At 41.7% G+C, this 25,623-nt stretch overlaps 2 protein-coding genes across 2 annotated transcripts; both read right to left on the bottom strand.

The window, feature by feature from the left end:
* Nucleotides 1-12,908: 12,908 nt before the first annotated feature.
* On the bottom strand, nt 12,909-22,951 carry LOC119911887 (mucin-2-like; the record flags this gene model as incomplete). The annotated part of the gene is made up of 11 exons (XM_038730869.1): nt 12,909-13,927; nt 14,015-14,163; nt 14,249-14,313; nt 15,077-15,321; nt 15,719-15,897; nt 16,044-16,105; nt 16,309-16,687; nt 16,775-16,839; nt 18,542-19,217; nt 19,563-22,059; nt 22,345-22,951. Coding segments are annotated over 11 exons (5,019 nt in total), but the record flags the coding sequence as incomplete, so codon positions are not given.
* Nucleotides 22,952-23,237: 286 nt separating this feature from the next.
* Nucleotides 23,238-25,561, bottom strand: LOC119911886 (salivary glue protein Sgs-3-like). Its single transcript, XM_038730867.1, has 3 exons — nt 25,539-25,561; nt 24,325-25,379; nt 23,238-23,299 (listed from the first exon to the last, which is right to left on the bottom strand). Exons 1-3 carry the CDS (start codon nt 25,559-25,561, stop codon nt 23,238-23,240), a joined length of 1,140 nt encoding a protein of 379 aa, XP_038586795.1.
* Between the last annotated feature and the right edge of the window lie 62 nt (nt 25,562-25,623).

Below are 25,623 nucleotides of genomic sequence, written 5' to 3'. Positions count from 1 at the left end.
CCTTTACATAAATAGTCCCCCTCTGTGGGGGGACTGCTGACACATGCTGTGTGGTACCACAGGCTGCAGGTGGTGCACTCAATCTGAAAGGAAAAAGGAATAACTGACCTTAGATAATTGCCAAACATTTTACCAGATTTACATCCCACATCCAGAAAAGAATGTGTGTCAGACTGTAGGTTCCAATCTTAGCTGTGTGAGAGTCTGTGTTCTCGGGTTCCAGCAGCTGCACCAGTGTCCTCAGAAAGTGCAAAGACATGCAAGTTAGAGTGAATGAAACTAGACATTTTAAATAACTGTGATTCTAAGAGTTCACCCAGTGATGTATGAACATATGCAAGGTGGATCCCAGTCTTCCAGCCAAGCGTCGGCCTGCAGTTGAATTAGGCTTACCCACTCATCTGTGTCAGCCCCTGAACTCTCCTCTCCACAAGCCCTACACAGCTGGGAGAGATCATCTGTAAAATAGAATATAGGAATTATTGTTGTCTTACGTTTATACAGGCACAATATGTAAGTACACCAGACTGAATACTGCATACCTGTGTCATCCAGCAAGGACACTGCCATTTCCAGCCTCAATTTGGCCAACCCTTCCTGGTCCACAGGGTACTGTACAGGTTCCTGCTGCAAGATCTGCTCCGCAAGCTAAAAGACTTTCTAGTACAATTATGATGAATATTGTAATGATTGATGGCTACAGAGACAGTCACATTGTTACCTTTCACACAAACACTCCACATGATGATGTGTCCTGCCGTTTTGGGTGGTTAATTGTGGAGCATGTCCACCTCCCAATGGTAGGATTATGATTCCGGACCAGCGCTCAACATAGAGAACAGATAGGCTATGATTAGTCTGCCAGTCTTAACTTAAGCCATGTAAGATGTTGTCAAATCAAGGTCAGTTGAATGTTTTTTTATTTAAATTTTTATTTAACCTGTAGTTAACCAGGAAGTCCCATTGAGATTCAGAATCTCTTTTACAAGAGAGACCTGGCCAAGGTAGCAGCCAAATCACAACAAATGCATACATAATAAACACCAAGTTACATTTTTATGATAAAAGAAGTACAAAATGTTAAAAAACACAATGAGACTCTCAAGAAAAACAAGAACATGTCTCCATCACAACATTCTTTATAGTAGTTTTAAATTAATTAATGGACATAAGGGTTTCTAACGTTAACTCTTTCTGTAGATTATTCCACCCCCAAGGTGCTGAATAAGAGAAAGCAGTTCTTCCCAATTTGGTTGCAACTTGTGGCACGTTAAAAAGCAACCACTTTGAGGAGTGTAGCTGATAGGTACCAGAGCAGACAGAGAGGAAGTTACAGAGGTACAGTGGAAGTTTGCCAAGTATAGCTTTATAAATAAAGATACAGTATACCAGTGCTGTTGTCTACGAATTTTAAGTGATGTCCAACCAACTAAATCATAAAGAATGCAGTGATGGGTGAGGGACTTTGTATTTGTTATGAATCGTAGTGATGCATGGTAAACTGAATCATCATGGCGCAAGATGGAAGATGCAGCATGCATGTACAATATATCTCCATAATCAATTATAGACAGAAAAGTAGCTTCCACAAGTTTCTTCTTAGCACTAAAAGTAAAACTAGATTTGTTTCTGAAATAAAAGCCAAGCTTGACTTTAAGTTTCTTGACTAAAGCAGTAATATGTTCATTGATAGAGAGCTTATCATCTATCCATATCCCCAAGTACTTGTATGAAGACACTCTCTCAATTGATTTCCCATCTAAGGACAAGAGCCCACAGTTGTCAGCTGTGCTCGAGCTTTTGAGAAGACCATAAACTTTGTTTTCTGTGTATTTAAAACCAGTTTTAGACTCAATAATGTATTTTGCAATGCCTGAAATGTAGTCTGAAGTTCCTGCACTGCTGCTGAAATGGTAGAAGCCTGGGTGTAAACCACTGTATCATCAGCGTATAAATGTAATTTGGCTTGAACATCTCTATCCAAATCATTTATAAAAATTGAAAACAGAATGGGTCCTAAGATTGATCCTTGAGGGACACCTTTGGTTATCTCAAGAAAATCAGATTTATAACCTTCAGCATAAACACATTGAGTACGATCTACAAGATAGTTTTGGAACCATGCAGCAGCCTTCTCACTTAAACCAACTGAACGTAGTTTGGTCAATAACAATCCATGATCAACTGAATCAAATTCCTTAGAAAGATCAACAAATAATGCAGCAGAGTGTTGCTTCTTATCTAAGGCCCCAATAATATAATTTGTCACTAATGTAGCAGCAGTGATAGTGCTATGGCCACTTCTGAACCCTGACTGAAAATTATTTAAAATGTTTTTGTCAGCTAAATACTGTTTTAACTGTACATTCACAAGTGATTCCAAGATCTTTGACAGAACAGAGAGTTTTGATATTGGACGATAATTTTGACTGGTACATGTTTTATTTACAATAGAAATGAAATTTGAATGAAAAATCTCCCATGCCATTTCAGCATCTGAAAACCAAGACACCCTGCTGTGATCACTGTGATACAGATCATGCAAGCTTGTTGTTCAAAACTTTTACAATGTCTTTTTAGGATGCACAGTTTTACCTTGTATTTCTTACACAAGCGAATGCACAAAGGTCACTGACGTCATTACAAAATACAGCAGTTGAGGTATATTTATCAACTGAATTTGTTATGATTAAATCAAGGAGAGTAGATTTTATTTCTGCTTTGGGATTTATTCTTGTTGGTTCATTAATAAGTTGCACTAAGTTTAGGTCATTACATAAGTCTTCAAAACAATCAGAGTTCCCAGAAAGCCAGTCCCAATTCATATCACCCATAAGAATAAATTCAGTCATTAATTTCATGTAATATTTCGGATATAGATTGGAAAGCATCCTTTGAGGCTGCTATAGCACCCAACTACTGTAATATCAGAGTCTTTTGAGATATTCACTTTCACGGTCAGAATTTCAAACTGTTTAGCTTTAGTTAGTGACAGGGTTACAGAGCCTATAAACTTAGATTTCACATATATGGCAACCCCACCTCCTTTGCCCACCCGGTCAGTTCTATAAACTATATAACCTTCAATAGAAATAAGTTCATCAGATACAGATTTTTTAAGCCAGGTTTCAGAGATAATAATGATATCAGCATTGGTTGTATTAGCCCAGATCTTGATCATATCCATTTTAGGGACAAGGCTTCTAACGTTTAAATGTATAAATCTGAAGGAGTGACTAAGGATTGCGAAGTGTTAGGAGGACCAGGAACAGGACCAGGATTGGGCTGAATATTACCAGATAACATCAATAAAAGCATAATCATACAGCGTTTTTGTTTGGCTGGGTAATATTTGTCATTACCACTGTCCTTAGATGAACTGAGAAAAAGAGTAATCTGAGACAATAAAATAGTCATTTAACAGCAGTAGGTTCTGGAGATACAGGGTCTTGTTAACAGTTTTTTTGGTTACACAGGTTGATTTTCTGGCGGTATATCTCATAATGACTTGTAGATGAAGTTGAGAAATGACCATAATTTAACTATATTAATATACTGCTTCTCATTTTGGGCATATTAAGTTCATCTAGTACAGGGCTGGACTGTTTAAGTATGAAGAGTATAAACAAATGCATGATGTCAAGTTACCAGGTTTAGTTGAAGACAGCCTTAACAGGGGTGAACAGTAGCTTGGAGTCAAAAAGTCAGGGCTACAGGATGGAGGCTAGTAGGGAGGCTTCCAGGTGATAGCAAGCAGGGCTAATAGCAGCAGGCTAGGAGTAGGGCTAGCAGCAGCAGGCTAGCAGCAGGGCATCCAGGTGGTAGTGTGGTGTCTGAACAATGTGTTGTTGTTGTTGTTGAGCAATGATGTGTTGAGAAGAAATCGGCTTGACACTGTTCTTGATCATAAAAATTTATTACATCAAGGAGTTCAGCATCAATTACAAGCTCTGCAGCAGCTTGGAGAGTGAACCAGCCCGATGACCACTCTGTCTCTCTGTACATCAAACATAGCTTATATAGGATATGTTTAGGTATCTGTTAGGTACCATAGAAGGGTTTGAGTCTGCAAAATAAAGCTCCAAACCATAGGGTACAGTACTATTCTGAGGTAACAAAACAAGGGGTTAGAGGTCAAACTACCCTACATAACCACCAATCACTGCTCTCCCCTTAGGAAGTCACTGACCCTCTGTCCTGCTGCTACAGTGCTATTTTAAACTGTTCTGAGTCAAATGCACATATATTGTACACCACAGTAGCTAGCAAGGGCAGCTAGCAGCAGGGCATCCAGGTGGTGGCTACCAAGTGGGGCTTGCAGCAGGGCATCCAGGTGGTGGCTAGCAAGCAGGGGCTACCATCAGGAGGCTAGCAAGCAGAGGTACCAGCAGCCAGCTAACAGCAGGGCATCCAGGTGGAGGCTAGCAAGCAGGGCTACCAGCAACAGGCTAGCAGCAGGGCATCCAGGTGGTGGCAAGCAAGCAGGGCTATCAGCTGCAGGCTAAGAAGCAGGGCTACCGACAGCAGGCTAGCAGCAGGGCTACCAGTAGCAGGGTAGCAGCGGGGCATCCAGGAGGCGGCTTGCAAGCAGGGCTACCAGGTGGTGGCTAGAAGCAAGGCTATTGACAGCAGGCTAGCAGCAGGGATACCAGTAGCAGGCTAGCAGCAGGACATGCAGGTGGTGGCTAGCAGCAGGCAAACAAGCAGGGTTACCTGTAGCAGGCTACAAGCAGGGCATCCAGGTGGTAGCTAGCAAGCAGGGCTACCAGGTGGTCAATGTACAGGTTTTAAGTTCAAATTCAGCCTTATCCACAATTAAAAATAATCCCAGTATGGAGGGAGAATGTCTTGTTTTTCGGGAGTATACTCATTTGAGTTTAAAAGACATAAAACATCACAAAAAACCCCTAAAATCTTGAGATCTCAAACACTGAGATCCACACATAGGTGTGGCTTGGCTGCCATCTTGGAACTGAACATGTTAAAATGACTTCACAGGTGCAAGCTCATGTAAGCTTATAAACATTCAGAGAAAACAATCAATCCATAGTGCCTGAATACATGATTACATGATTATTTGAAGCTGATACTTCACTCACCTTGTCACATCCCTACAATGGATGAGTTGTTGTTCCATTGATCTGAACAAGGACCGGTTCTCCTTGAGAGACATGATCTATGGAAATGCAATTCAAATATATAAGAAATGTCTCATGCACCTGATTGTGTCATGGTTTGTATCTGAATTTGTTAACATTTAAAGATTGCTTACAATAAGAGTCCAGTGTCCCTGGTGACAAACAGCTCCAGCAGCCACATCAGGCTTTGAAAGGTCAAGCTAAGAACAAAAGAAAACAAACACATTACAAACATCTTAATGTCAGCTATCAAGAAATGGAACGATAAAACATCCTACTCACCCTTCTATAAAATTTTTGGGAGCCCTTCCAGACCTCCGTCGTAGTATAGGCATCAATTATCCTAGCCCCCGTTCGTCGCCCCACAATAAATAGGTATGCATTAACAACCCGTAGTACAAGAGTCACCTGTTATCCAAGGTTTCTTTCCACAAAGAATTATCAGACAATAATAATTTAAGTACTTCAGTTTCCAACTCCTTTCCTGGGGCCAGGTCCATTAAATTTTCTGCATATACTTTGTATGTATGTGTAAGCTTACTCACACATGTCTGCATCCAGTGAAGCTGCCGCCTTTTGGCACGTGGATGTGTCTCCAACTGTGGAATGTGTGCATGTGTGTGTGCTGTGTGTGTGTGGATGCTGTGAAGGACCAGCCAGAGGAGAAGGATCCAACAATTTCATCAGTTTGGCAGGGACCCTCTCCTCTGGCTGGACATAATGTGTTCAGTGGTCAATGTTGATCTTCATTTGTTTTTTTCCCCCCCTTGATTGACACAAGGTCAGCACTTTTCCCCTGAAGTTCAGTAATTTGGAACGGCCTGAGCATGTCTGGCTCCAACTTGCCCCCTTTCTGCTGCTCCTGACGGACATTTTTCAGGATGACCAGATCCCCCACCTTGAAATTGTCCTCATGGCCCCTCTCCTGCTTTCTTTTCCAGACCTTGTCCTGTTTTTTTTTTATATTGGCCTTGACTAATGCGTGAATAGATTTCATCTTCTGCAGGCCTACACAGGTCTCCTCCTTACGCAGTAGGATGCTGACTTTGTCCTCTGTGACCTGCCAGAAATCACAGTTAAAAATAGAACATAACTAGCGAACATACATACATAAATACTCTTAATTCTGATGTGTTTAAATAGTGACAGGCTATGCCATTGTTTCCTTTACCTCTATTGGATTGTACTGGGTCTTTTCTTTGAGGTTCGCCCTCCTAGACTGACACTGTGGACACTGAGCAACCTAAAATAGACAAACATTTAACAATCCTCAGGGTAACTGACAACATTTGTTCAGTGATACATCCACAGTGTTTCTGCATTAGAAAAATCCACCTTACATTCTCCTCTGCTCCATCACAGGGCTGCACATAGGTGGATGAACTAAAAGTCATCACTTAATATTACAGTGTCGGTACAATTGTTGAATGATTATTCAACATCAACTATTGGAAGGTACCAACCCACCCATTTGCGGATGTCCTCTTCCATTCCAGGCCAGTAGTACTTGCTGATTATAGCACTTTGGGTTTTCTCCACTCCACAGTGCCCACCAAAATTTCTGCAGTGGAATTCCACAAAAATGAGTTGGCCTCTTCTGCAGTCTGTACCACTTTGGCCAGGTGCTCTGCTCGTTTTTTTTTATGCCTGCATATGTAGTGTAGGTCTCCATCTGGTGTTTTGATGTTAGAATTCAGTTGTACTTCAGGAAATTATAATTATTTTCTGTACTCCACAAGGCATATGCCTCGTTACCCTTTATCCTGAAGGTTTCAGCCCTCCTCCTGATGACATACCGCTGCTTACTGGTCAAGCCTTCAGGATACTGGTTATGTTGGAGGAGATCCAGCACCTCTCTAACTATTTTAGGATCCATGTTTGTGGCCCTACCTGTCTCCACCTGTCTCACCTACCTCCACCTGTAAATAAAAAAAGAAAGTTAAAAATATTTTCTTGATTTATATACATAATCCTTTTGCCAGTGGAATTATCAAATCTATTAAGTTCAAGTTAAAAATCTGCAAATAAAAAACGGGGAATACACAAAAATCATTAAGCAGGTGTGAATGGTGAGAATGTTTGCAAGTGCAGGAAAGAGTGTAACACCACACTGTGGTCAGATATCTACCAGGATTGGAATTTTTAAAACGGTTCTACTTCTCCCAGGCCTCCTGCAAACTAGCCGCATGCTTCTGGCTCTCTCCACCTAGATACGACAAATGCCGGTTCAGTCAGCCCAAATAAAATCATACTGGTTTAACTTCACCAGTAAAACCTAAAACAGACCCAACCCTACTTTTAACAATACTTACATAGTAGTCAGTGATTAGGTCCTGTCCACTCTCTCCCATATACTCAATGAGGCATCTCAGAGTCACGTCTCTCTTCTTCATCATAGAAGCACTTGGGTTATAGAGTTTTAATAAGTGAATGAAATTTCAGTATCACTCCAAGCCTACAGCATCATCAACACTGTTGGTCTGAATTGTCTTTTCAATACACCACTTGTTAAAAGTTTTAGGACACCCCAAATTTACAATTTTTTTAATAACTTATGTACCAAAAATGAAAGATAATGTAAAGTTCAGAAATTAAAAATCTACATGTATCAGTGGAAGTAAATACAGCTTTAAAAGTTGATCCAAAAAAATTCTAAAATAATGTATCCATTACTTACAAACTGTACAAAGACGGTGTATGTATTTGAGACTGTCAAATTTATTTGATGAATTGACCAGTACTATAGCTTTTTAACCTTAAAATTAGTTAAGAGTTAAAAAAAACTGAAAACTATTTTTCTTCAAAGACTATTTTGAGCCATATCCATTCAACTGGAGCCACAAAACAAAACAACGAACTTCTCGTATTAATGTGTTCCTGTAAACTTATTTTACTAGCTTTTGACTCACCTGTATCAGTTCCATCAACAAGTTCTTGATGCGCTGACCAACCGCTCCCCCCTTCGCGCTGAAAAGCTCCAGGAGCTTTGGAGTGTCCAGCTGAGACATAAATGTTGATTCCAGTGGAACTGCAGTGCACCTTCGAAACTCCTCATTTCTCTGCAAAACAGCAACTTATCTGCTGTTACTTTGGACGTTCAAGAGGTGTATGCAAATAGCACCATTTCAATTTTATGCGATCCACTACTCTACTGAAAAACTGGGGATTGTAGATTTCAGTACATATTGTAATACAAAGATTTGTCTAGTGTCATCACAGGTCCCAATACACTCTTGTTCATTTCTTATTACCTACTAAAGAATAGCAGTTTACTCTAGCTGGTAGTAAGTGGAGATTCAGAAATACAGTACTTGAATGATTAGTCATTTACCTGGAGTGTTTCATGTGGAAAGGCAAATGTGGCACTTCAATGTCACCATGTGCTTTGCTGCAACAATATAGGCTGACAGAGGACAAACATCACTAAGGCTTTGTTGTTCAACAAGAGTAATGTGATCTGTCTTCTCAAGATGAAATCCACGATAGTGTTCATCATACCAGGACAGCTGTGTTCTTACAATAAAATGCACTCTCTCCCCAAAAAGTGTAATTTCAAAAATCTCTGCAAAATCAGGAAGACCTGCAGTGCAACCATAGGCCACAAACATGCCTTTTGAATACCTTGTTCACTCAGAGCAGGCTCAACTGTTGTGCAATGCAGGTGATGGCTGATCATAAGTTAATTTTTTGCTGCCAGGGATAGGATTATGTTCTTAAAATTGCCAGTGTGCCTCACAATCCGTTTAAATTGGCTGTGTTTTGCTTCAAATGTCATTATCTAGAAAGCCATCACAGGTCCAAATGCTTTTATTAATGGCAATGTAGATGCCGTCACACTCTAAGATAGCAATGTCTTATAACAAAAGAGCAAGCACTTCAGCACAGCCAAATCTTTTGATGTTGATGCAACTGCATTGCATAAAAGAGTCAGGTATACTGAGTTAAGACTGGATCAAGATAAGTAAAGGATGTTGCCAAAGACCCAGTACACCACTGTAATTTTATGCTTTTTTCTTGATGTTCCCAAACAGTGGTACCCAATTACAAACCTGAAAGTCATCCACATACAGTACAAGACAATGCTCGACCTCATGTGGCTGGAGTGCGTCAGCAGTTCCTGCAAGAGGAAGGCATTGATGCTGTATTTAACATTCATTAAGACTACATTAATACAATAAAATAAAAACAAAATCAACAACAGTATTAATGAAATCAGCAATATAAATAATATATAAAACCTAATCATTTTATTTAGTCTATAACTTAGAAGAAAAATTAAGAACCATTACCGATTACAAGACATTTAGTAAAATAGGTATAATCTGCAAGTATCTTTGTAACAACACTTTAACACTATTATGATTCCCTTGGCTCCAACCACTATCTAGGTCTTGAGAATAGCTCAGTGCAATAAATTTCTGAGCTTGTATGTTCTCTATTGAGACAGACGCAGATTCGAATCCTGAGATTTATTTTTGTTATAAAGGCAATGAAAACTCTCAGGGATTTATTCATTACATTACTTTCATGGATTGTATACTGTCCCTTTTTATATTTCTGTTTGTAATGAAGACTAGAGAACAACCTTCTTCCTCAAAGGCCTGGAAATGTATACACAAAGGTAATAATAAAAGTCTTGTCTTTACATTTTCTGTTTTGTCCTTTAACCTTTGTACTGGGTGACTAATATTAAATTACGTTGATCAGATGGGTAATCAGCGTCGCTTAACGATGGTTCGTACCATGTAAGTTACCAACTTAGTTACTTCCATAGTTCGAAGGTGGGGCCTTTTTCTTGGCTTGGTTTCCCTCATGTAAAAGACCAACGCCGCTCTCTACGCAATAATTGGTATTTGTAAAAAGCAAACTTGACGGGAAAATGAGCAGTCCTTCGCGCAAACTCTGACCCAGGCGTACGGCGAAAAACGGTTCGGCAGATGGAAGAAACACGTGAAAGTGTGTGTATCTGTATCTGTAGACCGTTGTGTAAAAGAAATGCCAATACTGCCTCTCATAAAAAACATGAAGACTTCACAAAGCACGTCTTACAATTAACAGCCTACACGAACACCTGTTTGATCGATCTGCAGTGTAAAACAAACAGAAATACAAATTAACACATTTTGAAAAAGAAAAGTGAAATATGTTATGCAATTATATTAGCATGTTATGCAATTCATCCTCATAACACAGCTGTAGCTTGTCAGATGCCATCAAATGGACGGTAATAAAATGCCATGATGCCATCCCAGTGCGTAATGACAAGCAATGGCTGATCTTGCGCTCTTAGAAGATGTGGCAAATGGAAGGATTCGGAGTGAACGCATCTTCAGACAGCAAGAAGACTTGCAAACGAGGACGAGTGGCTTATGAGCCGGTTCCGACTTCCACGAGCCGTCCTGTTGGACCTCTGCGGTCTTTTGGGCCCAGTGTTACAGAGGAGCACTCGGAGGAACCACACCGTGCCAGTCCCACTTCAAGTCCTAACAACACTAGGATTCCTGGCGACTGGCACTTTTCAGAGGGAATTGGCTGACAGGTCAGGTATATCTCAGCCGACCTTAGCCGGGTAATGCCAGACGTGTTAAAAGGCATAATAGCTTTGTCCCATGATTGCATAAAGTTTCCATACACGGTGGGTGAATAGGCAAACAAGAAAGCTCAATTTGCAGCCATGTACGGTTTCCCAAATGTAATCGGTGCTATTGACTGCACTCATGTTGCCATAAGGGCACCAAATGTTAATGAAAAGGCTTTCATTAATCGAGGCAAGCATCTTACTGATGTGCCATTATTTCGTAATCTTCTGTGCCTGGTGTTCTTGTCTGGCTTTGCTTCCTGTTCTGTTCTCCTTGATGTGATCCACCTGTTTTATGTACCTGCCCTGCTCGTTTGCCTCACTACTTAATGCCTGTGTTCTGTTCAGTTTATGTTGGATCATTGTGGTTTGTTGCTCATAGCCTGTGGATGCGCTGTAACCCGTGTTTGTCTCTGCCTGGTGTTTCAGTGAGCCTGGCCAGCTGGATTGTGTGGATTATTGTTTCTTGTGTTCTTTGGATTATACTTTTGGATTCAGCCACTGTTTGTAAGTGTGCTTGTTTTTTGTTAATAAATCATTGGACTTTATCTGCTCAGCTCTGGTGTCCTGTGTTTGGGTCCTCAACTAGCTCACACACACTGCAAACCCTAACAGTATATTCATGGAACTATACAACACATTCTGTTTCTGCCAAAGATTGGGATGAATTAAGAGTTAAGTATCCTTAAATGTGTGCACACAACACAGTGGGATGGCTCTGTGCTGGAGACCTTGCGTGTAATTTTAGACCTTGAGGTCTACATGTCACAGCTCTGATCATGATTCCAGCTGTTTTATTTGATTCTCTTGTGTTTTCACTGTTCCCTCCTCCCTGTGTGTGTTTGTGTTAATATTAACAATGAATTAGATTTATATAGCACTTTTCTAAATACTCAAAGACGCTTTACAGTGGGAAGAGTTTTTTCTCCACATTCTTTGAGCTAAACTCAAAGATCTAAGACTTTCTTTATGTACACAAGACCTATTTCTCTCAAATATGGTTCACAAATCAAAATCTGTGTTAGTGAGCACTTCTCCTTTGGCGAGATAATCCATTTACCTCAGAGGTGTGGCATATGAAGATGCTGATCAGACAGCATGGGTATTGCACAGGTGTGCCTTGGGCTGGCCACAATAAAAGGCACCTTGAATACGTGCAGTTCCATCGCACAGCACAATGAAATAGTTTTGTGGAATTGTGCAATTGGCATGCTGACTGCAGGAATGTCCACCAGAGCTGTTGCCCATGATTCGAATGTTCATTTCTCTACCATAAGCCGTCTCCAAAGGCGTTTCAGAGAATTTGGCAATACATTCAACCAGCCTCACACCCTTAGGCCATATGTGACAACACCAGCCCTGGACCTCCACATCCACTATCATCACCTCCAAGACCAGCCTCCCGGACAGCTGATGCAACAATCGTTTTTTAAATCCAAAGAATTTCTGCACAAACTGTCAGGAACCGTCTCAGCTCATCGGGGTCTTGACCTGACTTCAGTTCAGTTGCAGTATGATGATGCACAACCCCATGTTGCAAGGATCTGTACACATTTCCTTGAAGCTGAAAACATCCCAGTTCTTGCATGGCCAACAAACTCAACAGACATGTCACCCATTGAGTATGTTTGGGATGCTGTGGGTCGGCGTATATGACAGTGTGTTCCAGGTCCTGCCAATATCCAGCAACTTCGCAAAGCCATTGAAGACGACTGGACCAACATTCCACAGGGCACAAACAACAGCCTGATCAACTCTATGTGAAGCATATGTGTTGCACTGCATGAGGCAAATGGTGGTCACACCAAATGCTGAATGATTTCCAGGCCCTCCCATTACAGTGAAACTGCACATTTCCGTCGTGTTTTTCTATTGTGGTATTCTCTGTGCTACAGTCATCATCCACTTGCTGCTTCAGCTCAGACTCCTTTTCAAACCTTAAAATGGAAGCATTCATTGATGTACTGGCCATTATAAAAAAATTATTAAAATATTGACTTTCTGCTTTATAGTTATACAATTTTAAATTGGGCTAGATAAGGCTTCATGTTGTGGCCAGTGTGTTCAGACTTCTATTACTCAGTGCCAGTAGCACTTTCTGTGATTTTGACTGTTGGGTTATCTTTCCAAGAAGCCCAAACCATTTACTCCAAATCAAGAACAGCATTCTATTTACTTTGGGTATGGTTTGATTAAGCTTTTTAATTTTACAGGAATTGTACAAGGTTAAACATGCCCTGGTACATTTTCTCTTTACCCACCAAAATTGGAAAACCTCACACAAGAGACAATTTAAATTCACAAAAGAATCATTGATTTTGAAATTATAGAAACCACAATAGTTTCATAGAATATAGCTATACGTCATTACATAAATACAATGTGTATACTAAGAAAATCAACAGTGCATTGTTTTAAATTAAGTACCATGACCTTTGATAAAACTTTATAAGGTGGTTCTGGGTTGGGGTGTGCAGCCCACTTCTAGCTGCATGTGTGCCTTCATTTAATTTGTTCTCTTGTTTGCTTTACAATATGCTCACTATAGAGCTGTTATGTTGCTGTATTTGTAAATGAAACCTAAACATGAATTTCACAAAGGTTTAGATAGTTTTAAGGTCAGAGTAAAACAACACCATTTTGAATCATCTTTGCTTGTAGACAGACAAGACTGTGTTGATGACAACTAACTTCACAGACATCTCACATTTGAATATCTTTCATACAATGGTGAGAGTGATTTTACTTTCCAGTGTGGCTGATTTGAGTTTAGCATGACTAAAGAACAGCATTAGTACTAACTGACAGTTAAATATTGCTATAGCACAGTGCTCAGAGAAGCAAGATGCATTTATACATTACATTTTATATAAAAAGTCAAAGAGTGCAACCATTTCTGACATCCCAGGGCTTAACAGACAGTATTGTTATTTTGTTTAGGTTGTTATTGTAGTGATGATTCAATGGGCCAGGTGCTTAAAGTTGGCTGTGTCATTCTTCATACAAGAGCAAAGACCATCATGAATCTTGGATTTTTACCGACAACAAAGTCCTTGTTCATACCAGTAATGGCAGTCATAGTCTGCTGGCAATTCAAATGGTAATCAGCACTGATGCTATTGCTGGCTTGATAGTATCCATGACAACAGTACCAGGCAGGATGCAGTAACGAGACTGATCTTGTGGCTCACTCCACTTGATTCTGTAAATTCTGTAAAAAGTAAACAAAACATTAGTTAAATAAACAGTTTATCAACATTTTGACATTTTTGAAGAAGTAGAACACAATATAGCTTACGGGCGCCATTCACGGTGATTGAGCTGCCTTCAATGTCGAAGCCAGTGATGTTTAAACGTTCACTGATCAAAACCCTCCCAATCTGAGTTTTACTGGGAACAGATGTGCTTGCAAAGAGAAGGTTCATGTCATTGATGACTGATCCACTTCTGCAGATGGAGAAACATAAAATATTTATGAAATATCACATTTCACTACTCTGAAATTGTAACACGGTAAGTCTTAACAAATTACCTGAATGACACCACGTCCAACGAACTGAAGGAGGAAGGGAATGCCTTTTGGAACGCAGGTTCAAGCTGCAGAAACAGAAAACAAATTTTACTTAAACACATTTCACATATATGTTTGCCTAAGTTGTACAGCCAGTCTGTGAGCTGGAGGTGTAGTTTAGTTATCTTTGCTCTTTATTTAATATAATTATTATTGTTCTTCTGCAGCAGCATAAAAAATGCAAATATTCTAGTTTTTCATTATATATACCCCTTGATATCTCTTTCATAGACTTTCTCAAAAATGTATGTTCCCTTATTTTACAGTTTTTCTGTACTTTCTGTAGTGCAGAGAACTGTGTCCATGAGACAGACAGGAGGAAAAATAATGATGAGAACCACAACAGGATTCAAAAATGAATTGATGATGACCTATTCATTTTTTGCAGTAACATTAAGTGTCTTCATGTGTATTTCTGGGCAGTGTGCACATTTGTTCAACTGGAATTCCATTCCTTACATTGTGGGGAATTTCTACCTGGGGAATTGACCAGCACCATCCATGAATCAAGTTTTCATAAAGTATTTACTTATAAACAAGACTATAGGGAACAATGGAGTAATTAAATTACACTATTTTTGTCAATACTAGTTACTTACAGGAAAACAAACTTTTGTAAAGATTTAACACCTAGAAATATACAGACCTAGAAAGATACAAAAATAAATACTAAAGTAAAAAGAGTATTAGCTGTATTTTAACATGTTACCATAACATTTCAGTTCTCTGAATGGGGGACTGAGCTCCAGTAATTGTACCAGAAGATTTTATTTTAAGAGTTTAACTTACCTGTGTCTTTATCATTGAAACTCGATCTTTAAATGCTGCAGATGATGGATTGTTCAAGTCACTTGTAAATGTGCTTTGAAGAGATCTGAAAGTCACCCTTGTTGTAATGAGTGCTACAGTTGTAGGTGTGGTAGATGTAGATGTGGTAGATGTAGATGTGGTAGATGTAGATGTGGTAGTTGCAGGTGCAGTAGAAGTAGATATGGTAGTTGCAGGTGTGGTAGTTGTAGATGGAACTGGACCTTCTGTAAAACATAAAAAAGAACAAGTTAATAAGTATTGAAACCAAAAATAATTTGTTTGGTGTAAAACTGACTTTGGTGCCAGTTTACAAGGACCATCTTAAAGGCCATAGAAAGAGTTGGCTCTGTAGACTTTTTAGCTTCTTGTCTAGTTCGAATTTGCTAAAATCAAAAATCTTACAGTTAATAACAAATTATTCTTACACATATTCTGGCTAAATACAAGATAGCTTAAAATTAGCTTGTCATGTCACTTTTTAATGAACCTCGTCTATAGCTTTGTTTCCTGTGCAGCAGCATAATATTTCAATAACTTATTTAAAAACTGCATGAGCAGCTCATTATTTCAATTTTTTTTTACATACTGATTAGAGCAAAACATTGTGTTGTGTTTACTTACCTATTAGTATGACTCTGTTGGGATTTATGGTCACATTGAAGCTGTTGTTGGTATTATTCACAGCTTCTACTAAGGTTTGAGCAACGACACTGTTCTGTGGGAGTTCTTCAAAGCGAGTTGTCTGATTGAACACAACCTGCAGCTCTGCTTCAGTTACATCGGCTCGAATTGGAACACTCCTGTTTCATAAAACCAAATGTCAAATAAAAATATGGGGTGACTGTTGTTATTTGTTATGGGTGATTTACACAAGACAGTACCAATTTTAGGAACATACATCTGCATACAAAACACCAATGAACCACTGTAAGAAAAATGTATTTACCTGAACAGTGTCACAGTACAGTGGTCAAACTGAACAAATCTTGCTCTGTATATGAACTCACACTGCAAGAAAAAGCAACATTGAAAACCCTTGAGTAGCATTCAAGCACAATTGTTTGAAAATTGAAATTGAATTGAATTGAAATGAAAATGTACATGAAATTAATTTCCAGCTTAACAAATGTCCTTCAGCTAAACATTTGTGTATAATCATGTGTAACATTCTCACGGTCAGTAATTTGTTCAATTTGGTTCAAATTACTCACCGTAGCTATAACTCGTTGCTCAAGATCTTTGAATGGACTGCTGTTGGGGTTAGTGAAGTCAACTGAAAAAGAAATTTCCAAAATGATTGAGATAAGGTAAATAGGTGGAGCGGCCAAAGTCGTGTTTGGTGCAGCAGTTGTTGGTGGAGCAGGTGTCGTTGATGTAACTGTCGTTGTCAGGGCAGGGGTCGTTGTTGCTTCGGTTGTTTGAGCAGTTAGATCAGGAAATATGGTTCCATTCACTTTGATTGAGCTCCTTTCAATGTCGAAGCCAGTGACGTTTAAACTATCATTGATCAAAACCCTCCTAATCTCAGTATTATTAGGAACAGATGTGCTTGCAAAGAGAAGGTTCATGTCATTGATGACTGATCCATTTCTGCAGATGGAGAAACATAAAATATTTTAGAAATATCAGATTTTGGCCAATTTTTAAATTGTAACACTGTAATTCTTAACAAATTACCTGAATGACACCACGTCCAAGAACCTGAAGGAGGAAGGGAATGCCTTTAGGAACACAGGTTCAAGCTGCAGAAACAGAAAACAAATTGTACTTTTCACACATTACACATATATGTTTGCCTAAGTTGTACAGTGAGCTGGAGGTGTAGTTTAGTTATCTTCGCTCTTTATTTCATATAATAATTATTATTTTTATTCTGCAGCAGCATAAAAAATGCAAATATTCTAGTTTGTCATTATATTTAACCCTTGATATCTCTTTCATAGACTGTCTAGCAAGAGTAAAAGTTTTTCCTTATTTTACAGTTTTTTCTTTTTCTTTTATTTTCTTCAATTCTGTAGTGAAGAAAAACTGCTCCAGGAGAGAGACAGACAGCAGGAAAAATAAGAACCACTACAGGATTCAAAAAATAATAGATTTCCTATTCATTTTTTGCAGAAGCATTACATTTCTTCATGTGTATTTCTGGGCAGTGTGCACATTTTTTCAACTGGTGTGCGATTCCTTTCTATGTGGGGAATTTCTGCTTGGGGAATTGACCATTCGCAATCCGTGTTTCAATTCATCGTACCATCGATTTACTAACATCCCGAATAAAGAGTACTAAATTTCGTGCGCATTCTAAAATATTGCACGTGCGATTTTAGTGCCTGTTATGGGTGATTTACTAAATATTATTGTATAGATGACAACAGGAGCAAACACAATGGAGGTGTCAGTACTTAAATGAGGGGTTTTGCATGTTTTAATGTTTTCCGGCATAAAGTCGGGAGGGAAAGCAGCCACTGCGTAAAAACCTTGTTTGTGGTTTGTTTCATTCAGTGCGTCTGACAGCACACCTGACAAACTGCTTTGGGAAACCCCAGCAGAAATAGGTACAGTATGCTGGAATGACCCAGACGCGAGGAAATGCCAGCAGATTGTGCTTCATCCAGCCAGAGGGAATAATCATCGACCATCCGCTCCGTGATCTCCTGTCCCTGTACGCCCCCACGCCCGATTCCCTCTCCGATACCTACAATGGGTTGTGTCGCTATTACAACCGCCATGCTGTGAACCGTTGGTGATTGTTTCCTCTGGCTGGATGAATTTTACGTGTAATCCATGCAGTGGAAATTCTTCCATCTCACGGAGAAAAGAAGTCAGGTCGAAACGAAATGTGCTTTATTGGCATGAATGTTAATATAACCGTATTGTCAAAGCTAAAGGAAAATACAAAAAAACAACAATTCAATTCATATATTTCATCGAATAAATAAAATAAAATAACTGTATAACAGCAGCCATCTTCGCGCAACACTTGGCAGTTTGCACCTTCCTTTCAAACTTATTAAATACAGATGCTGTTGCACTCACATGAAATTGCGTTGTAGAGACTTTTGCACACGTTTTCACTCATGCAAACCTTTAGTAAATCAGGCCCTATATGTTTTATCAGATAAAGTACAATTATTGAAGTTTAGCATGCCTTAATGCTTATTTTTTAAGGTTACTAAGGTTATTAACAAGACTATAGGACTAGGACTATAGAAGAACTGAGTAAGTAAATTATACTATTTTTGTAAATACTGGTTACTTACTGGAAAACAAACATTTGGAAAAAATTAACACCTAGAAAGAGACAAACCTAGAAAGATACAAAAAGTAAATACTACGTAAAAAGAGTATTAGCTGTATTTAAAGTGTTACCATAACATTTCAGTTCTCTGAATGGGGGACTGAGCTCCAGTAATTGTACCAGAAGATTTTATTCTGAGTTTGACTTACCTGTGACTTTATCATTGAAACTCGATCTCTAAATGCTGCAGATGATGCATTGTTCAAGTCACTTGTAAATGTGCTTTGAAGAGATCGGAAAATCACCCTTGTTGTAATGAGTGCTATAGTTGTAGGTGTGGTAGTTGCAGGTGCAGTAGAAGTAGATGTGGTAGTTGCAGGTGCAGTAGAAGTAGATGTGGTAGTTGCAGGTGCAGTAGAAGTAGATGTGGAAGTTGTGGATGCACCGGTTGTAGATGTTATAGGTGCAGTTGTTGAAGCAGGTGTCGTTGGAGCAGGTGTCGCTGTTGCGTCCGTTGCTGGAGAAGACGAAGTTGTTTGCTTGGTTGTCGGGGAAATTGTCGTTGTTGGTGCAGTTGTTGTTGGGGCAGATGTCGTCTGAACAGTTGTTGCAGTAGTCGTTGTTGCTTCAGTTGTTGTTGGGGCAGGTGTCGTTATTGTTTCAGTTGTTGGAGCAGGTGTCGTTGCTGCTTCAGTTGTTGTTGGGGCAGGTGTCGTTATTGTTTCAGTTGTTGGAGCAGGTGTCGTTGCTGCTTCAGTTGGTGTTGGGGCAGGTGTCGTTATTGTCCCAGTTGTTGGAGCAGGTGTCGTTGCTTCGGTTGTTGGAGAAGATGTCGTTGTTGCTTCAGTTGTTGTCGGGGCAGGTGTGGTTGTTGCTTCAGGTGTTGTTGTTGCTTGAGTTGTTTGAGCAGGTGTCGTTGTTGCTTCAGTTGTTGTTGGTGCAGTTGTTGGAACAGGTGTCGTTTCTTCGGTTGTTGGAGAAGATGTCGTTGTTGCTTCAGCTGTTGTTGGGGCAGGTGTCCTTGCTTCAGTTGTTTGAGCAGGTGTCGTTGTTGCTTCAGTTGTTGTCATGGCAGGTGTCGTTTCTTCGGTTGTTGGAGAAGATGTCGTTGTTGCTTCAGTTGTTGGAGCAGGTGTCGTTGTTGCTTGAGTTGTTTGAGCAGGTGTCGTTGTTGCTTCAGTTGTTGTCATGGCAGGTGTCGTTTCTTCGGTTGTTGGAGAAGATGTCGTTGCCTCAGTTGTTGGAGCAGGTGTCGTTCTTGCTTCGGTTGTTGGAGCAGGTGTTGTTGTTGCTTCTGTTGTTGGAGAAGATATCATTGTTGCTTCAGTTGTTTGAGCAGGTGTCGTTGCTGCTTCAGTTGTAGTCGGGGCAGATTTCGTTTCTGCAGTTGTTGGAGCAGGTGTCATCGTTTCTTCAGTTGTTGGAGCACTTGTAGTTCTTACTTCAATTGCTGTTGGGGCAGGGGTGGTTGTTGCTTCAGTTGCTGGAGAAGATGTCGTTGTTGCGTCATTTGTTGTTGGCGAAGGTGTCGTTATTGCCTCAGTTGTTGGAGCAGGTGTTGTTTCTTCAGTTGTTGGAGCAGTTGTACTTGATTCAGTTGTTGTCATGGCAGGTGTCATCGTTGCTTCAGTTGTTGGAGCTGGTGTCGTTGTTACTTCAGTTGTTGTTGGGGCAGGGGTCGTTGTTGCCTCAGTTGTTGGAGCTGCTGTTGTTGTGGCTTCAGTTGTTATCGGGGCAGGTGTTGTGGTTGCCTGAGTTGGAGCAGGTATTTCTGTTGCCTCAGTTGTTGGAGCAGTTGTAGTTGTTTCCTCAGTTGTTGTTGGGGCAGGTTTCATTGCCTCAGTTGTTGGAGCAGGTGTCATCGTTGCTTCAGTTGTTGGAGCTGGTGTCGTTGTTACTTCAGTTGTTGTTGGGGTAGGGGTCGTTGTTGACTCAGTTGCTGGAGCAGGTGTCGTTATTTCATCATTGGTTGTCGGGGCAGGGGTCGTTGTTGACTCAGCTTTGGAAGCAGGTGTTGTTTCTTCAGTTGTTGGAGCAATTGTCGTTGATTCAGTTGTTGTCGGGGCAGGTGTCGTCGTTGCTTCAGTTGTTGGAGAAGATGTCGTTGTTGCTTCATTTGTTGTCGGCGAAGGTGTCATTGCCTCAGTTGTTGGAGCAGTTGTAGTTGTTTTCTCAGTTGTTGTCGGGGCAGGTGTAGTTGTTGTCTCAGATGTTGGAGCAGGTGTCGTTGATTCAGTTGACTTCTGGGAAGGTTTCTTTGCCTCAGTTGTTGGAGTAGGTGTCATCGTTGACTCAGTTGTCGGAACAGGTGGCGTTTCTTCAGTTGTTGGAGCAGTTGCACTTGATTCAGTTGATGTCATGGCAGGTGTCATCGTTGTTTCAGTTGCTGGAGAAGATGTCGTTGTTGCGTCATTTGTTGTTGGCGAAGGTGTCGTTGTAGCCTCAGTTGTTGGAGCAGGTGTCGTTGTTGCCTCAGTTGTTGTCGGGGCAGTTGTCGTTGCTTCAGTTGTTGTTGGGGCAGTTGTCGTCATTGCTTCAGTTGTTGTCGGGGCAGATGTCGTTTCTGCAGTTGTTGGAGTAGGTGTCATTGGCATAGCTGTTGGAGCAGGTATTGATGGAGTTGTTGTGGAGATACTTGTTGATCCCTCAGTTGTTGGAGAATGTGTCGTCGCTTCAGTTGGAGATGTTGTTTCTTCAGTTGTTGTCGGAGCAGTTGTCGTTGTTGCTTCAGTTGTTGTCAGGGCAGTTGTCATCATTGTTTCAGTTGTTGTTGGGGCAGGTGTCGTTGTTGCTTCGGTTGTTGGAGAAGATGTCGTTGTTGCTTCAGTTGTTGTCGGGGCAGGTGTGGTTGTTGTGTCAGATATTGAAGCAGATGTTGTTGTTGCTTCAGTTGTTTGAGCAGGTGTTGTTGTTGCTTCAGGTGTTGTTGGGGAAGGTGTCGTTGTTGTTTCAAATGTTGGAGCAAGTGTCGTTGTTAGTTCATTTGTAGTCGGGGCAGGTTTCGTTGATGCCACAGTTGTTGGAGCAGGTGTCGTTGCTTCAGTTGTTGTTGGGGCAGGTGTCGTCGCTTTGGTTGTTGGAGCAGGTGTCGTTGTTGCTTGAGTTGTTTGAGAAGGTGTCGTTTCTGCAGTTGTTGGAGTAGGTGTCGTTGGCGTAGCTGTTGGAGCTGGTATTGATGCAGTTGTTGTGGAGATAATTGTTGTTCCCTCAGTTGTTGGAGACTGTGTCCTTGTTGCTTCAGTTGGAGATGTTGTTGATGCTTCAGTTGTTGTCGGGGTTGGTGTCGTTGTTGTCTCAGTTGTTGGAGCAGGTGTCGTTGTCTCAGTTGATAAAGCAGGTGTCGTTGCTTCAGTTGTTGTCGGGGCAGTTGTCGTCATTGCTTCAGTTGTTGTTAGGGCAGGTGTAGTTGTTGATGCTGTTGTTGTCAGGACACTTGTTGTTCCCTGAGTTGTTGGAGCAGGTGTCGTTGCCTCAGTTGGTGGAGCAGGTGTCGTTGTTTCTTCAGTTGTTGTGGTGACAGTTGTTGTTGTTGGAGCAGGTGCTGTGGGTTCAGTTGTTGGAGATATCGTTGTTGCATCAGTTCTTGTCGGGGCAGTTGTCGTTGTTGCTTCAGTTGTCGGGGCAGGTGTCGTTGTTGGCGCAGAAGGTGGAACAGGTGTCGTTGTTGCTTCAGTAGTGGTCCGGGCAGGTGTCGTTGTCGCCTCAATTGTTGGAGTAGGTGTCGTTGCTTCAGTTGTTGGAGAAGATGTCATTGTTGCTTCAGTTGTTGTCGCGGCAGGTGTCGTTGTTGAAGCAGTTGTTGGAGCAGGTGTTGTTTTTGACACTGTTGTTGCTGCTGTTGTTCTTGTTGTTTTTGTAGAAGTTGTTGGAGCACGTGTAGTTGCTTTTGATACTGTTGTTGCTGCAGTTCTTCTTGTTGTTTTTGGAGAAGTTGTTGTTGGAGCACGTGTTGTTGCTTTTGACACTGTTGTTGCTGCAGTTCTTCTTGTTGTTTTTGGAGAAGTTGTTGTTGGAGCACGTGTTGTTGCTTTTGACACTGTTGTTGCTGCAGTTCTTCTTGTTGTTTTTGGAGAAGTTGTTGTTCTAGAATGTGTTGTTTGTACAGTTGTTGGAGTACGTGTTGTTGTTTTTGACACTGTTGCTGCAGTCCTTATTGTTGTTTTAGAAGAGGTTGTTGTTTTCGGAGCAGGGGTAGTTGTTGTCGGAGCACGTGTTGTTTGAGCAGGTGTCGTTGTTGCTTCAGTTGTTGTCGGGGCAGGTGTCGTTGTTGCCTCAGTTGTTGGGGCAGGTGTCGTTGTTGGCGCAGAAGGTGGAGCAGGTGTCGTTGTTGCTTCAGTTGTTGTTGGGGAAGGTGTCATTGTGGATGCTGTTGTTGTCAGGACACTTGTTGTTTCCTCAGTTGTTGAAGCAGGTGTCGTTGTTCCCTCAGTTGTTGGAGCAGGTGTTGTTGTTGCTTCAGTTGTTGTCAGGGCAGGTGTGGTTATTGCCTCAGGTGTTGGAACAGGTGTCATTGTCGCCTCAGTTGTTGGAGTAGGTGTCGTTGCTTCAGTTGTTGTGAGGACAGTTGTTGTTGGAGTAGGTGTTGTTGCTTCAGTTGTTGATGCAGTTGTTGTTGGAACAGTTGTTGTTGCCTCAGGTGTTGGAGCAGGTGTCGTTGCTTCAGTTTTTGTGGGGACAGTTCTCGTTGTTGGAGCAGGTGTCGTTGCTTCAGTTTTTGTGGGGACAGTTCTCGTTGTTGGAGCAGGTGTCGTTGCTTCAGTTGTTGTGGGGACAGTTGTCGTTGTTGGAGCAGGTGCCGTTGTTGTTTCAGTTGTTGTCGGGGAAGGTGTCATTGTTGCTTCAGTTGTTGTCGCGGCAGGTGTCGTTGTTGCTTGAGTTGTTGTCGGGGCAGGTGTGTTTGTTGCTTCAGTTGTTGTCGGGGCAAGTGTCGTTGTTGATGCTGTTGTTGTCAGGACACTTGTTGTTTCCTCAGTTGTTGAAGCATGTGTCGTTGTTGGTGCAGTTGTTGTTGCTTCAGTTGTTGGAGCAGGTGTCGTTGTTGATGCAGTTGTTGTCGGGGCAGGTGTCGTTGTTGGTGCAGTCGTTGGAGAAGGTGCCTTTGCTTCATTTGTTAGAGCAGGTGTCATTGTTGATGCAGTTGTTGTCGGGACATTTGTTGTTGCCTCAGTTGTTGGAGCATGTGTCATTCTTGATGCATTTGTTGTCAGGACAGTTGTTGTTGCCTCAGTTGTGGGAGCAGGTGTTGTTGCTTTAGTTGTTGTCTGGGCAGGAGCCGTTGTTGCTTCAGTTGTTGTCTGGGCAAGAGCCGTTGTTGCTTCAGTTGTTGGAGCAGGTATTGTTGTTGATTCAGTTGTTGGAGCAGGTGTCGTTGTTGATGTAGTTGTTGTAAGGACAGTTGTTGTTACCTCAGTTGTTGTAGCAGGTGCCGTGCCTTCAGTTGTTGTTGGGGCAGGGGTAGTTGGTTCAGTTGTTGTCGGGGCAGGTGTCGTTTTTGCGTCAGTTGTTGGAGCAGGTGTTGTCGACTCAGTTGTTGGAGTATTTGTCGTTGTTGTTGGGGCAGCTGTCGTTGTTGCAGTTATTGTCGGGACAGTTGTTGCCTCAGTTGTTGTTGTTGCTTCAGCTGTTGTTGCTTCAGCTGTTGGAGCAGGTGTCGTTGTTGCTTCAGTTATCAGGGCAGTCGTCCTTGCTTCAGTTGTTGTTGGGGCAGTTGTCGCCATTGCTTCAGTTGTTGTTGGGGCAGATGTCGTTGTTTCTGCAGTTGTTGGAGTAGGTGTCGTTGGCGTAGCTGTTGGAGCAGGTGTTGGAGCAGGTGTCATTGTTGCTTCAGTTGTTGTCGGGACAGTCGTCGTTGCTGCAGTTGTTGTTATGACAGTTGTCGCCATTGCTTCAGTTGTTGTCGGGGCAGGTGTCGTTGTTTCGGTTGTTGGAGAAGATGTCGTTACTGCTTCAGTTGTTGTCAGGGCATGTGTGGTTGTTGCTTCAGTTGTTGTCAGGTCAGGTGTGGTTGTTGCTTCAGTTGTTTGAGCAGGTGTTGTTGTTTCTTCAGTTGTTGTTGGGGCAGATGTCGTTGTTGAAGCAGTTGTTGGAGTAGGTGTCGTTGCTTCAGTTCTTGTGGGGATAGTTGTCGTTGCTGCAGTTGTTGGAGTAGATGTTGTTGGCGTAGCTGTTGGAGCAGGTGTTGGAGAAGATGTCATTATTGCTTCAGTTGTTGTCAGGGCAGGTGTGGTTGTTGCTTCAGCTGTTGGAGCAGGTGTGGTTGTTGCTTGAGTTGTTTGAGCAGGTGTCGTTGTTGCTTCAGTTGTTGTTGGGGTAGATGTCGTTGTTTCTGCAGTTGTTGGAGTAGGTGTCGTTGCCGTAGCTGTTGGAGCAGATGATGTTGCTTCAGTTGTTGTGGAGATAGTTGTTGTTGTTCCCGCAGTTGTTAGAGCAGGTGTCAATGCCTCAGTTGGTCGAGCAGGTGTCGTTGTTGCTTGAGTTGTTTGAGCAGGTGTCGTTGTTGCTTGAGTTGTTGTTGGGGCAGATGTCGTTGTTTCTGCAGTTGTTGGAGTAGGTGTCGTTGGCGTAGCTGTTGGAGCAGGTGTTTGAGCAGGTGTCATTGTTGCTTCAATTGTTGTCGGGGCAGTCGTCGTTGCTGCAATTGTTGTCGGGGCAGTTGTTGCCATTGCTTCAGTTGTTGGAGATGTCATTGTTGCTTCAGTGGTCCGGGCAGGTGTGGTTATTGCCTCAGGAGTTGGAACAGGTGTCGTTGTTGCTTCAATTGTTGGGGAAGATGTCGTTGTTGCTTTCGTTGTTGTGGGGACAGTTGTCGTTGCTTCAGATGTTGTAGGAGCAGGTGTCGTTGATGAGGCAGTTGTTGGGGTAGGTGTCGTTGCTTCAGTTGTTGTGGGGACAGTTGTCGTTGCTTCAGTTGTTATAGGGACAGGTGTCGTTGATGAGGCAGTTGTTGGAGTAGGTGTCGTTGCTTCAGTTGTTGTCGGGGCAGGTGTCGTTGCTTCGGTTGTTGGAGAAGATGTCGTTGTTGCTTCAGTTGTTGTCAGGACAGGTGTGGTTGTTGCTTCAGCTGTTGGAGCAGGTGTCGTTGTTGCTTCAGTTGTTGTTAGGGCAGTCGTCGTTGCTTCAGTTGTTGTTGGGGCAGTTGTCGTCATTGCTTCAGTTGTTGTTGGGGCAGATAACGTTTCTGCAGTTGTTGGAGTAGGTGTCGTTGGCGTAGCTGTTGGAGCAGCTGTCATTGTTGCTTCAGTTGTTGTCGGGGCAGTCGTCGTTGCTGCAGTTATTGTCGAGGCAGTTGTCG

Source organism: Micropterus salmoides, unplaced genomic scaffold (assembly GCF_014851395.1).
Source record: "Micropterus salmoides isolate LMB-PRFRI ecotype aquatic unplaced genomic scaffold, ASM1485139v1 Ms_hic_scaffold_2, whole genome shotgun sequence".
Lineage (NCBI taxonomy): Eukaryota > Metazoa > Chordata > Actinopteri > Centrarchiformes > Centrarchidae > Micropterus > Micropterus salmoides.
Note: the sequence above shows the minus strand (reverse complement) of the source record. Positions and strands in the feature narration are given on the sequence as shown.

What these genes read in the sequence shown, in the direction of transcription:
- LOC119911886 (XM_038730867.1), bottom strand. Translation starts at nt 25,561, where the DNA reads ATGACAGCTGCTCCAACAGCTAC. An exon ending in ACAGCTGCTCCAACAGCTAC is followed by an intron (nt 25,380 to 25,538) that starts GCCAACGACACC and finishes TGAAGCAACAAC; the next exon opens with CACACCTGTCCTGACAACAA. An exon ending in AGCAACAACCACACCTGACC is followed by an intron (nt 23,300 to 24,324) that starts TGACAACAACTG and finishes TCAACAACTGAG; the next exon opens with GAAACAACAAGTGTCCTGAC.